The following is a 14,006-nucleotide window of genomic DNA, read 5'->3' on the forward strand; positions in this document are numbered from 1 at the left end:
AATTAATCTAAAGTTAACCTTTCTATATGGGATATAACTCAAATGAAGATGAGAGGTTTGGCTCCCAAACTAGATAAAAGAACCTTAATTTGCTGCTTAAGTTATTGACTGTACCAGTTAAGACTGAAGGCAAAAAAAAAAAAAATAATCCCAAACCTCACAGTTGCACACTTTCTCATGGATGCCGAACTTACTGAAATTGAATTTACAAAAAACTTCATCATCTTCTAGGATGATTCATATCAGAAAATAATTCTTCCATTTTTCTGTAGTACAAGTCCTGGGGGAAACTGCTACACAGATTCTGAGGATGAAGATAGAAAGCTAAATAATGTCAAAGAAAGAGATGGGAAAAACTAAATAATGTCAAAGAGAGAGAAGGTTCCATACTTTTGTCTGGAACCAAGAATAGTGCATGACAGAAAACCAACCATTAGGGTACAAGTACACTCAGATTAAAAAAAAAAAGATGGAGTAGTGTTCAGAGCCTTGCCTGCACCTGACACAGGCTCAAGGGACAACTGGACTACTCTGCAGAAGAGAAATCTACTGAAGGTTACTAACCACCCAGAAAACACCCCTACCACATCAGGAAAGCAAAGAGCTGTAAGTGGCAGAAAGCTGGGAGGGTATTCTTGGGAAGCATGAGCTATTTTTGCCTTGTTCTTCTGGTCCTCGCAAAGAAAAAGCTCTGTCCAAGGGTACTGGGTGAGATGAGCTCTTGGCTGGAGTCCATATGGTTGTCTTCATCCTACATTTTCACTCAAAACACAACCCATTTTTCTTGAGGTGCTTCAGAAATTGTAACAAAGAATTTGCTAACAAGCAATAAGAAGGAATAAACCAAGCTATAGAAGGGACAACGCAGAAACAGCACAGGGTTTCTAGGAAGGAAAGCTAAAAAAGAGAGGAATTACATTTGCATCTGTTACCCCAGTGGAAAGAAAGAAAGCAGCATGCCAGAGGATGTGAAGATACAAAATATTATTTATTGACAATATCTCAGGAAGGAAAATCATAATCACAACAAAGTGAGGGCAGTTAAATGAGTGAGGTGGCACAGAAAACAGTGTAATGAAGATTTTTTATTATTTTACTAATTATTTCCCTCACATAGGAAAGCCTCAAAAATACTGAATTTTAAGTTCTATGAAAAATCATTACAGTAATAAAGGCAACTTAATGCTCTATGGGAGACAGTTTGAGTCTTTAACAAGAGTTCTGATTTACTACTTTGATGCCCCAATGCAGAAGCATGCCCCACATGCAGAAGCGTAAAAACAGGTTCCCAGCTGTGCCCAATACAACCATCCATCTGCTCAAATGGTAATAGAGCAGACCATTAAAAACCCAGTATTTTTAGCTCAGGAAAAAACCCATACATACAATATGTTATACCATATTCAGTCTCTCCAAAAGAGATGCTTCCAGCAGTAGCACACAGCAAGCTCACGTGTGTCCTAAAAATCATCTTAAGGGAATCTGGCTGCCAGGCTGCTGTCTCAGTTCATTTTCTTCACACTACAAGAGAGATGACATTCTGGTTCCAAAAAACTTCACTTAGTGAGATCTATTTCAGGGAGGAGTGCTTCATCTGCATCTTGTGCACAGTTTTTGGAATATTTCAGCTGCATCTCAGGGAAAGTCTGTCTATCTGTAAGCGAACCTGTTGAGTTTTAGGTAGTGTTGAGTTATGATAACTCTGAGGAGGCGATAACTTTTTTTCCCTAATAATTACCTGTATTTGTTCACATACGCATTATATGATTGCTCATCTGTCTCCAAGTGGCAGTCTCTCACTTCACACTGGCACTTCTTCTGGCTGAGGGGGCAGCGGTTTGTCTCGAGGGAGCCCTGGGGTCTCAGACTCCCCCAGTCCCCTGAAGCCCCCATGCGGGCTGCAGCAGGTGGGAGGGCTGAAGGGAGTAGCCGAAGAGACAGGAGTTTCCCCAGGCACTGACAGCGGAGGGAGGGGAGGGCGGGAGGTAGCGGGCCGGGCCCCCGCTATTAGTACCGGCCCTCGGCGGAGCCCGCCTCAGTGCGGAGCCTCCACGGCCTCTCAGCACCATGCAGGAGCTCAGCGCCGCGCCGCCCGCCGCCTTCCTCCTCCTCCTCTGCCTCAGCGTGCTGCTGCTGCCGGCTGCCGCGGCTACGGGCACCGAGCAGAAGCTGAGCCCCAGCAGCCGGCTGGCCGCGGGAGCGGCGCGGGTGGCCCTGCACTACCTCAACTTCCAAACGGCGTCCCCCGGGGCGCTGCAGGCGCTGGGGCAGGTCCGCAAGGCCACGCTGAAGGTAGGCGGGAAGCCGGCGCGGCAGGGCGGAAGGGTAGCGGGGTGGCTGTCGGTCCGGAGGAGAGCGGGGAGGGCGGGCGTGGTCTTTAAAACAGCGCTGGGAAAAGTCTAATTAACAATAATTACTGTAATAAAAGAGCGCGGCCCTCAGCGCGCCCCCTTCCGCAGGGGGTTCGGACCACCGGGTGCCCTCAGGAGGCGGCAGTCCCACCGCCTCTTCCCTCAGGGGGCACCTCCGAGGGGATCCGCCGCTAATGGTCACGATTTAAATAACCCCAAAATCCAAGCCGAGCGCCCCGTATGGTGGTTGAGGGTGCCCCAAGTGCCCTGGCTTGGAATCAAAAGCAGCATAGCATGGAAACTGAGGAACAGAGCGGGCACATGAGGGAAAGAAAACAAGTTTGATAAGGGAATCTTTCCAGCAGAATCACTTCTGGAGTGATCATCTACTTTGTGAGAGTAGGGACAGAAAGGAATTGGCTTTCTCCTTCTAGAGACTGAGAGCTTCAACTAAAGGCAGCACAGTTCCCATCAGAAAACATGTCTTTAGTTTTACATGTCAAATTGAGGTGAGAGGCCTAGATAGAAGCAGCTATAGGGGCAGAGCTTTCATGTCATGAAGAGCTAGTCAGGGATGCTTGAGGCACCCTTGTCATGCTCTGTTCTCATCTTCTGGCCACAGGTTTTGCATCCTTCTCAGTTTCTGAAAGTAAGAGAACAGGGAAAAAAGCCTGGGAAACACTAAAAAAAGGAGATCTTACAACATTTGTCCTTCGGCATCTGCATGACATCTTCAATTCAGACCCTCACTCCTCAAACTGAGAATAAGATGCTGTAGTGTGAAATCTTCCAAGAAAGACGTTCCAAGCTAGCCTAAAACATTTAGGATGAGCCTCAGTCTTTCACATGTATCCCAGCTGGTAGCTGCACCAATTCAATGTGAAGCCTGTTTGAGTTGCACACAGTATTTAACAGACCAGAATAATTTCCAATTAAATTTGACAAAACACAAACTACCACATGAAAATTCAGAATGTGTGTGCTCTTTCAGCCTTGCACTATATGAAGTAAGTATAGTGTTAGCCGTGCTACCTGTCAGGGAATGCAAACACCATGTCCTGCTGTGGATTTATCTGAGACACCACCCTTTAGGTAACCCTGTTCTCACCACCATTCCCAAACATGTCATTAAGCATATAGTTTAAAAGGTGCTGAGCATGCATGTGCTGGAATGACATTTCATTCTTCTTATGAAATTGCTGCAGACGCCTATGACAGAAATTTACTGTGATACTTGACACTTCTCTGTCGAAACTTACAAGTGCTCCTTCTGTATTTACTGGGCACTTTACTGGGTAGTGTGCATAGGTATATATGTGTATATTTACATATACAAATGCTTGTGCCTCTTTAACAGTATGTGCTGCTGGAAACAGTGCACTTGGCTAGTAAAGAGACATATCAGAAGTAAGGGGTTGGTGCAGATCCTCTTTCCAATCTCCATGTAACTATTTGCAAGGTAGTTTTGGTTGCAGGGAGAGAAAGGGATTTTTTCCTCCCGCAACGAGCCATCTGTCTTTTAATACAGGAAATAAAAAAAATGGTTCATAGAGAAGTGAAATGCCTCATTACTTCCTTACAGTACTGGATGTTGTAGGAGCTCTCTATAACCACTTTCTATAGTTTATTTCCCCTCTTTCTTTGCACACTGTGAAAACAAGAGGAGAAATGTACTAGACATGGTCACTTCCTTCTTTTCTGTCCTCCACTGTAAACAATGAAAAGCATTTCCTGGAAGGAATGTGCTATATTATGTAAGTGGAAGAGACAGAAATGTCGAGGTTTGGGTTTTTGTTTATTTTTAAAGAAGGTTAGCTTCATATTGGTTGGTATATTACTGTATCTAGTAAAAACAGGATAACTTTATAATGGGATAATAGGATAATTTTATAATGGGATTCAATAATGAGCATCGTATTTTAAAAACTAACATTACTAGCCCACTAGCCAGTGGAACTGTGGTAATTAGAAACAGGACTGGAGACAAGTCACCAGTATGATAACTCTCTTAGATGTAAAGACATTTTCAAGTTCAGGTGAAATGAGACTTATGTAATTTTTTTGTCCTAGCAACAAATAGTAGAGATACGCAAAATATATAATAAGTCCTACCTTGCCATTGGCTGCCGTTTTCTTTTTGTTGTCCCTTCTCATTCATGTGGGTTTTTAATTAAGTGAGTATCTTCCAGGAAACAGCAACATGCACCACATGGAATAGTTGACAGAGGGACTTTAAAATACATGTTTTTAAAAGAGAAGCATTAGTGTTTGCCAGCTGCCTAGAATTCACGAGAGAAACTTTCAGAACACTGATGTAATAGCAGTCTCCTATACCAAGCTGCCCTGGAATTAAATCATAGCTGAGCAGAAGGTATGTGGACCAGGAGGCGAGGTGCAGAGGTAAAGCTAGGTAACGTCTTGGCTGAACTGCTACACTTGCTTAAATTGGACTACAAAATACAATTTTAAAGATATTTCTCTTCACAAGCTCACCTTGACACAAAACAGCATAACACCGTAACCATGATCCTAATATTAGAAGTCAATTAAAAGATTTCTATTTATTTCCAACAGTCAGTAGAATCCGTGGCAGGGTAGGTAAATTGTCTAGGGAAAGCTAGGTACAGAGAGGTTGAGAAATTATCCATCTCTGCTGGGTTTTCCTGCCTGCATGGGGTGACCTGGCTGCTTGTGGATCCATCCCCAGAACATCCTGAAGCTGCAAGCCACCAGAGTGGGCTTGCAGGGGCAGTGCTAGGGCTGCGAGGTAGGAATCCCCATGGGTGACGCTGCTCTCACTCCTCTCTGCAGTGCTAGCACCTCTACACTTAATAAGCAGGTCAGCCCTCTGATCTGGCAACCGAAAACTGGTCCCAGGGGAGAAATTATAGTGGGGAAACACACATAAGAGATGGAAACCTGCAGCAACGGGTGAGAGATGGATCACCCCTTTCTGTGCCAGTGGGGAGTTACAGCAGTGTACATCAATTGCAAAACAACCTCCTTTGGGACCTGGAATGAAACTGCTCCTAAATTGCTATTTTGGCCTTCACAGTACTAAAAATCTGTCATGAAAATTGCATTAATTTTGAGCCCAGAAATAAAAGAATCCCGTGACCCAGATATTCAGTGGAAAATTGACTTACTCACTTGTTTTCTTCTCTTTTGGACACATTGGCTGCTTTCAGCCAGAAATCATTGCATGATGTCGAATATTCCTGAGCTCAGATTTAACTCACACCATGTGATGGTTTATAGCGATGCACTTTGAAATTATAGTGGAAATACTTTTATAAAAGTTAAAATTGTTTCATGCCAAATATACCTTCTACCTCTCTCTGGTAGGATCAAAGTCCTGTGGGATGTATACCCAGACAACATGTTTTTTAGCTTTGTAGCACCACTTGAAAGCTTGAATCTAATTACTATTTTCAAAGTTATCACAGCTATAAAAATAGTATTTTCTTTAGCAGAGAGACCAGGTAACACCAATGTGAGAACAAAGAATATGGAAAGAATAGCTGAACATATTTGAAATGACCGAATATGCTAGACAGAAAACATCCAGTTTAACTATAAAAGTTTTGTTGCAGACTTTAAGACCCTGATGTTGTAATTGTGTTTAGGCAGCCTGTGGCACTATGTCCTTCAGGAAAAGTTTCAGCAGGAACCATTCTATCCCATCCATTATCATCAATTAAATCGGAGCTAAGTTTCTCCTCCTGCTTCAGAGGTGTTGTAGTCCACCTATTTCAGGTTCTCTCATCTGTGGTACTGGTGTCAAGAAAAGGAGTAAGCCTAGGTCACTGTGCTTAAAAAATACCCATACTTAATTAAATGAATGTTAGAAACAACAGCGGTAACACAGCTCTTGGGTAGCTTTTCAATAAACAGAAACTTAGGACTTAACTGTAGTGATTAGTGAGAGATTAGACCTTTCTTTCAGCCCCACAAATACCCAATTCTTTTGTCAGCCTGCATTTCAGAAAGACAGCTTTTACTATTTTGCTGTATCTCTTCATGTCACGCTCTCTGTCATTTCAAGGACGGCATTTTAGCTGATACACAAAACAAGGGCAGGAGAAGGGAAGAATGGAGGGGTGGAGAAGAAAGAGATATCTGAATTTGCCCTCTGTCCATTTCCTTCATTCCCTTCACGGTGTGATCAGGGTCCAGCTCCAGACTTGCCTCATCTTGAAGTTCAAGAGGGTGTTTTACAGAATTAGAGTAAGCAACTGAACCGATTTGTCCTCCTACCTGCAGCACATAACTCCATGTGTGTACTAAAGGCAAGTGCTGGGCTGATGGCCTTGCCCTGGGAGTGAAATTTTGCTAACGTTACGCTATTAATGGCTTCCAGGAAGAAAGTATGATGGTAACACAGAGGCCCAAGTTTAGATAAATAAACCATGTCCATTTGCTTTGGGTTCTAAGCTTCAAAATTATGCAAACAGCCAGAATTCCCTTCCTGTTTATCTGAGGAGTATTGTATTTAAAAACCAAATAAGACTAATAAATCAGCGCTGTTGCTGGAATAGTCACTTGATTTAAAAATATGCTTGAGAAGGCAGCTTGCTGCTCCGGTAAGATGCCTTTTCTACATTCTGCCTCATGCGCCACACAAAGAAAAGCCTGTGTAAAGATATATCCCCCACCAGCAGCAAACAGAACCAAGAAAAGGTTTATGACAAGGGAGAATGCCTCTTATTAAGCCAGGCAATAGATGCAAAAGGAATAAACTTTCAGACGCAAAAGTGACCTTGTATATCAGAAAGCTTGTCTAAGAAATCACAGCATAGCACACAGAAAGACTTTAGTTTACTTCTAGCTGATTTAATCAAAAGAAAGGATTGGAAATGTACCAAAACGTTAGATAACACATAATGTTATTTTATAAGGAAGTAGTTGAAGAAATAGAAACTTTTCAATACTATTTGTTACTCAGAGTCCCCACTCAAAAATACAGGAATTTCTAAAGTTAATATAAAAGTTGGTAGGAAAAGAAGAGACTGACTAATGAAGTATAGACCAGATAATGCAGATACTTTTAATTGGCTCTGCTCTTTCATTATGGAATGAGACACTGATCCTGTTTTAGCGTAATTAATAGTTTTTATTGTCAACATTAAAAGCTGGTTTCTGTTTCAGCATGCTTTGGGCCGGGGCAGTCTCATATCCCACACCAAAAATATAATTTGTTAACTGAACAGTTTCTGTCAGCAACAGCAAAAAAAACCCCACCCAAATAAACAAACAAAAAAACCTGATAGCCAAGAAAATGGCATATCTCAAAGTTTACTCTTTTAAGGCTTTTCTGATGCATTACACTATAAGACATGCTACTGGCTGCTTTCCATAATCAAGGAGTATTCTTTTATTTCTTCCTTAACAAGCAAAATCTTGGATAGTTGATTGAGCAAGTTAGTGACTGGTATTTCCAGGGCAAAAAGAGCAGATCAGAATCCTGCTCTGCCATGCTGTGTAACAAAATCAGTCTCTTTCCAGTTGCTGTAGAAAAAAATAACTAGAAAAGTTAGCATCCTTAAGGCTAAATTAGTGTAAAGCCTTAGTGTAATTCCTGTTCAGCTGTGAATTAGTCAGCAAGATTTGATTCATTTATATATTCAGGGGCACTCTGATGTCCTGTGCAAAAAAGAAACCTCCTTGGAGGCTGAACACGGATCTGTAATTTTATGATTTTTAAAGTTATTCAGTATCGATCCACCCCATGAAGGACTTAAAGCTGCATTTTTCTACTTGTGAATCTCTCTGAGGAAAGGGTGCAAACCATCCCTTAATGTAAGGGCTATTTAACGGTAGTATTGAGATTCTTCGCAGTTTGCTGCTTAGGACTGTCTCAGTGCATCTCATCTGACCAATTTCCTTGAGGTAGCCATGATGCCCTTGTTTCCATTATTCAGCACTCATGGCAAGTTACGCTACATAAGGCTATAGTTATGCCAATTGCTGAATCCTTCTCTCTTCCAGAGCATTCCAGATTCTGGTCACAAGTACTACCTGCAGTTCACTACCGAAGACTACAAAAGTGGGGTGAGTTTATGGTCCTCCATGTTTCTTCTGATAGTGTGTTAAATGAACTTCAATATCTTCATAACAGGTTACATTTAAGCGCTGTCATAAAAGGGTCTTTCACAACGGAAAGACTTACCTTTATGGTTCTACCTGTCTATCCAGCATGGGGTATGGCTTGCGCTTGGAATCACTTGAGTATTTCATCTCATCAGCCCTCAGTCTCTGCCTGGGCCCAAGTGGTCAGAGCACAGTAGTCACCCACTTTGCTCAGTGCCTGAAGAGCCTGTTGTGTTTCAAATCACATTAGTCACATATAAACACCTGAGTGAAGTCCTGCAATGGCCCAAACTCGACATGACAGTATGGTCCCCATTATCCAGCTGTACCTCCTGCTGTGTACACCAAAATGAGAATACAGACTTAACAAGTTGTGTGTTTTTTTTCATTAGAGCCCCCCCTCCATTCATTCTGTCAGACAGTTGTCATTAGCAACTTTACTGTAAGCATCTGCTTTTCCATTGCACACACATGTGTTTTCAGAACTTATTATGAAGCATTATTTCAAGGCTGAAGTACAAAAGAGTCCCTGTTATCAATTGAGGTTATTTTTTGAGAACTCAAACATATTTCCAAGTCGACTTAGTGCTTTTCTGACACACTTTGATTAAAAAGGTCTGTTAAATCACTTTAGCCTCACGGGTTTAACGTATTTACTTTTCTGGGAAAAAAAACAACAAAAGAAAACCCCTACCAAGAAAGAAAATTATAGCCTTCTGAAGCCTCCTTTCTTGACCCTGCGCAGTTTTATACAAAGTATCTCACAAAGACATATACATATTCCATATGTATACTTCACATCATGTATCAAGGGGCTTTTTAAGAATGTGTTGCTGGTAAATAAAACCTTAATTAAAGACAACATGTTTAAATTCTCTCTTTCCAGGAAAATGCTGGGAGCTGCCTTGCTACAGTGTTGTATCCGAAGACAAAGTCTCCACCTGTTGTCAGTATCAAGTGCATGCAGAGCAAAGACCAGAGGCAAATCCAGGAAGAGGACAACAGACTTTACCAAAAACTCAGGCACCAAACAAAACCAATAACTGGAAACAATATTCCAGGTATGTTCCTCCAAATAGTTGACTGTATTTCATTTTATATTAAAGAGCCTGGGTGCTTTTAAGAACAGAAGCAAATGTACATGCATTTTAAAAAGGAGACACATGCATTTGCAGTAGCACCCTAATACCATAGAACTAACTATCAGAACAAGTCTACCTTGACAACAGTTCTTGGGGAGAAGAAAACCCACAACCCAACACCTGTTGTGAAAGTGTCTTGGATTTAAGAGCAAAGCCTGTGCAGTTTTATATTCAAGTAAATGCAGAACGTCCTCGCGCGGTAACAGCTGCCTTAACCCACACCCCTTCCCCAGCTGAGGGGGCAATTCACAAGGGATGACTAACAGAATTTTTCCATCCTGGAAACAGAGCACTCCGGTCCCTCTTTTCCTCCCCACTAAGTAGGGGGTTCCACTGTCATGGATACTGGGCTTCTCCCCTCCCAGCAGGGACCCAGTAAGCAGAGTCTCTTGGCAATTTCAGTCCTGTCACGCTTTCATACTCTGACTGCAGGCTCAGCATCACTTTCCTCCCTGTTCAAGACTAAAACATCAAAAGCAAATGTTGCTTCCCAGGAGTAGTGCTGCACCAGGCAGAAGTGCTACGGGTTTATAATTTTCCCACTGGACAGAATCAGTCATTTTATATTACTCTTTCTCTCCCTTGCAGACAGCCATGGCAATATTGAACCTGCCCTGGAATCAGTGTGGGCTTTGGCTGTTGCTGGCAGCAGCTACATAATGTGGGAAAAGTCAAGAGAAAACTTGGACTATTTCATGGCACAAGTGAAGTCTGTGAAGCAGTGGGTAAGTGGAGCTAAGTGAAGTGGGTAAGCAAAGCGAAGCCTAGCCAGGCTGAAAGACAGCATCAGTCAGTGCCCAACCTGCATTCTCAGGGAACACACCTTACACCTGCAGCATAATGAACAGGAGTTCCCAAAGCTTTGTTTTCCCCCCATCGCCTCTGATCAATAGATAGCATTCAGTTTTTAATCCCTAGTTATTTAGAATGAGATCTGAGTTATTTTGAATGAGAATCTCTCTGAAGGAAAAATTAAAAAGCAGTGAGAATTCTCAAAGTTACTTGAGGGTTAGTCAATTAATTAGGACCAGAGTCAGCTGAGTTTCAGGTCAGAAAACAGATTGCACAGCCACGCCACAGTTAGTGCCTTCTAGGCAGGATATGCTCCTAATTCCCTGTCTCTCCACACACAAAACCTGCCTCACTGACCACAGCCATCTCGAGCCCTGTTCACCTCACCTCGCTCTCTAAGCAAGCTAAATACAGTCAAGTAAATCTGAGTAGCCTCTAAACTTTAACAGTATAACTTGTGTCTTTGGTAATTTTTTTCTTTTTGAAACATGCCCAGATAAGGAAAGATGATTTTACTGAGTTTGACTACACCGTCCTGCTTCATGAAATTCCAACACAGGTAAGAAAGTGCACGCATACACTACCTCCTTTCATTCACTGAGGAACAGCATCAAAATTGTAAGAGATGTGTATTTTTAATTCTCTTCTCCAGGACATTATCTCATGTCACATGCGCCTCACTTGGCTTCCTGGTCATCCTCTGAAAGTAAAATACTTCTGTGCTTCAGTAAACCATGGGCTGGAAGATGGATCTGGAATGGAATCTGGATCAGCTGCTGGGGTTCTACATGAAAAGGGACCCAATCTTTAAAAGCAATTGTCAGTTTTACATACCTATATTAAATGAGAAATCCTTGTATCAACAGACCTGGAGCTGCAATTTTTCTATACAAGCTGAACCATGAATGAGTGCTTTTGCTACTCTGTCTTGTTCCAAAATTAATTCCCATAGTTTCTTAAACTGCTGCACTCGTAGAGTTCTACATAAGAACCTTTGCTACTACATATATACACAGAGAAACATACACAAGTTCATTTTATGTCACTGACTTACCGTAGCTTTGAATAACATAGTTTGTAAACAAAGTTAATATATTGAGATAAAAAAACTTGAGAAATGTATTAATCTGTTGCTAAGAAATATTTGTTTACCGACTTTTGATTTTTTTTTTTTGGGGGGGGGGGGGGGGGAGGGTGGCAGGGAGGGCTGTGCTAGGTCCATGCTGATTTTTAACTTACAACTCCAATAAACCCAATACTGTTCTGCAGGATGGAGGCTGGGTTTCCTTCTGACACTGCTGACCTCAGCTGTCCATCTCCTGCTGTCCAGCCTCTAGAAGGACTCAGAGAGTGCAGGCTGCAACACATCTCCCCAGGAGGCCCTGGTAACCACCTTCTGCACAGCCTCATCCTGCTGAGGCACTGCTGTGCCCTGCAGCACCAGCTGACAAGAGTTTCTTCTCTCTTACTTGTGAAGGCAACTCAGAAAATACCAATATAAGGAAAACATGTTTTGGGGTCTGCCTGTGCTTGTCCCCATCTGAGAGTCCTGCATAGCAGTGCTGCTCAGGCAGAAATTGAGGGCACTAGCATTGTGTTTGCAGTTCTTTCTATTTGCAGTTCTTTCTATTTCCCTGAACAAAAAACTGCCAACAGGACAGCTCTGTACGGATGAATTTCCACAGTGGGGTTTGGGGTGCAGAACACACCATCAAATAGCTCGTGGATTAAAGCTGCTACATCTTGTGCCTATCCTAAACACAGCAAAGTCCTCTGGTAATTATGTGATTTTATCCCATCATGCCCAAATCTCCACTTGCGGTCCAGCGGAGCTGCTGCTGCCTTGTCTCCATTTGCTCAGATAGTGCTAAACTGTCTCCAGTTTGCTTTTTCTTCCCCCCATGAGCAAGATTTCTCCCAGGTTACATTAACTCATTATCAGTAAGTACCTCTTCCTTCCGGAAACACGGCCTGTTTCTGGGATGATTTTGTTCTTTATAATTTGTGCTACATTGCGCTATCATTGATCTGTAACTGGAAACCATGATTTAAGATACTTAACATGACAGCTTTAACTATTTAGGCAGGTGATTTGTTAACCCCCACAAATTCAGGCATTTTACACAAGTGTATTACAGTCCAATGTACTTTTACTGACTGAAGCTTTTTATATCAGCACATAACAGGCATTACAATAAATTTCATGAAGCAGCATTTCACATACTCCTGGTGTTTTCCTTCAAGCTGGTAAAACATTCTCCATCATCTAAAGCATGAAATCAGAGCTTGTAATGGCAACGTTTCTTAAAGAAACTGGTGATGAAAACATTTTTTAGAAGTAAAATAGCATAGATTTTGCACTTTGGGGCTCTACTTTAGCACACACCTAACTAACTGCAAGTTCAGTTCCCTTACCTCATGAGGCTCTCCAGACACCAAAGAGAGGATTGGGCACTTCTAACTTGCCAGACTGGTGTAACTGATTACTAATAAGCAACACAAACTCATGTCAGATGAGAAGCTGCACCGTAACTTCTGGAGAAGTAGCAAACCTGTTGGAACTCAAAGGCAAAATTTTCACCAGCTTCTTTAGGGCCAAGATTTCAGTCAGTGGGCCAGAACCCAGTATCATACAGCAAAATTCTTGGTTACATAATGCAGACATGGTCTGAGATAAGGCCTGGGCAGGTTCACAGTGAATTCTCCATGCTACAAAACCTACGCAGAGCCTGTTTGGAAGAGGCAGAGGCAAGAGAAGAGGAATCACTCTTTTCCCTCTTTGCTGCTAGGAAGAGTTCACCTAACTATGACATAATGTGAGCATTACCTAAAATTTGACTAAATAAAAGCCCCATCATGCTCAAAGAAACAAAGGCCAGGGTGTCCCAAGGCTCTCGCTCTCCACCCTACCTCCAGTGCCCCCTGTTTCCTGTGAGCCTTCCCTCACCCACAGATTTTCTTCCCGGTGCTTGAGCTGGGCCGACCATACTGTGCCAGGTCTGCAGAGAACCAGCGCTCCCCTGGATGCACCCATGAGCAAGGAATTCACTGCACAACTGGCCTCAACCAAGCACAACATAGAAGCCATATATATAAATAATAACTACCCATTTCTTCCTTGCATTGATTCTGCTTTTATAAGCCATCTTCGACTTTCGGTAAACATGCTGTATTTGCTTAAAAAAAATCTCCAAATGTCACAAGAACCTGCAGGGCTTTTTGAGAAACAAGTCCCAGCTGAGTATTCTCACAAAACCAAAGCTATGAGTGTAAGGGAATCAAGAAGGATTTGGCCCAAAGCAAATCGTACTCATACACATTTTGCCTGTGTTTAGACAGCATTTAACCACCCATGACCGACCTCTCACTGTTCTTGAGGTTAAAGTAAGTAATTTTCACTGTCTGCCTGCAAAGGCTGAGAAGATGCCCAGCTGCTACAGTTCTGTCTGTGTCTGGTAACCATCAACCCTGATCCTGTGCCAGGAATGTGGCTAGTTTTGAACTGGAAATTCATTCTCTGTTTACTGGAAGTCTGCAAAAATATTGTTAAGCTGAGCGAGACAGGAAGGGAGACCATGCAAAGAAACCCCAGTATGGATCCACTGGTAGCAATTAACAAAAAAGTAAATAA

The 14,006-nt window shown here is 42.4% G+C and overlaps 1 protein-coding gene and 1 long non-coding RNA gene across 2 annotated transcripts; one reads left to right on the forward strand and one right to left on the reverse strand.

Moving 5' to 3' along the window:
* The first annotated feature begins 2,017 nt into the window (after window positions 1–2,017).
* Window positions 2,018–11,497, forward strand: LOC133268871 (ovocalyxin-32-like). The gene is made up of 6 exons (XM_061452648.1): window positions 2,018–2,292; window positions 8,340–8,402; window positions 9,328–9,502; window positions 10,172–10,308; window positions 10,872–10,934; window positions 11,028–11,497. Exons 1-6 carry the CDS (start codon window positions 2,068–2,070, stop codon window positions 11,184–11,186), a joined length of 822 nt encoding a protein of 273 aa, XP_061308632.1. The 5' UTR covers window positions 2,018–2,067; the 3' UTR covers window positions 11,187–11,497.
* Window positions 7,220–8,908, reverse strand: LOC133268872 (uncharacterized). Its single transcript, XR_009743197.1, has 2 exons — window positions 8,521–8,908; window positions 7,220–7,859 (listed from the first exon to the last, which is right to left on the reverse strand). It is a non-coding gene; the product is annotated as an uncharacterized LOC133268872 (long non-coding RNA).
* Window positions 11,498–14,006: the final 2,509 nt, after the last annotated feature.

This window comes from Pezoporus flaviventris, unplaced genomic scaffold (assembly GCF_033815535.1).
Source record: "Pezoporus flaviventris isolate CSIRO_AGI_PZ_B2104156 unplaced genomic scaffold, CSIRO_AGI_Pfla_v1 ptg000013l, whole genome shotgun sequence".
In the NCBI taxonomy this organism is placed as follows: Eukaryota; Metazoa; Chordata; class Aves; order Psittaciformes; family Psittacidae; genus Pezoporus; species Pezoporus flaviventris.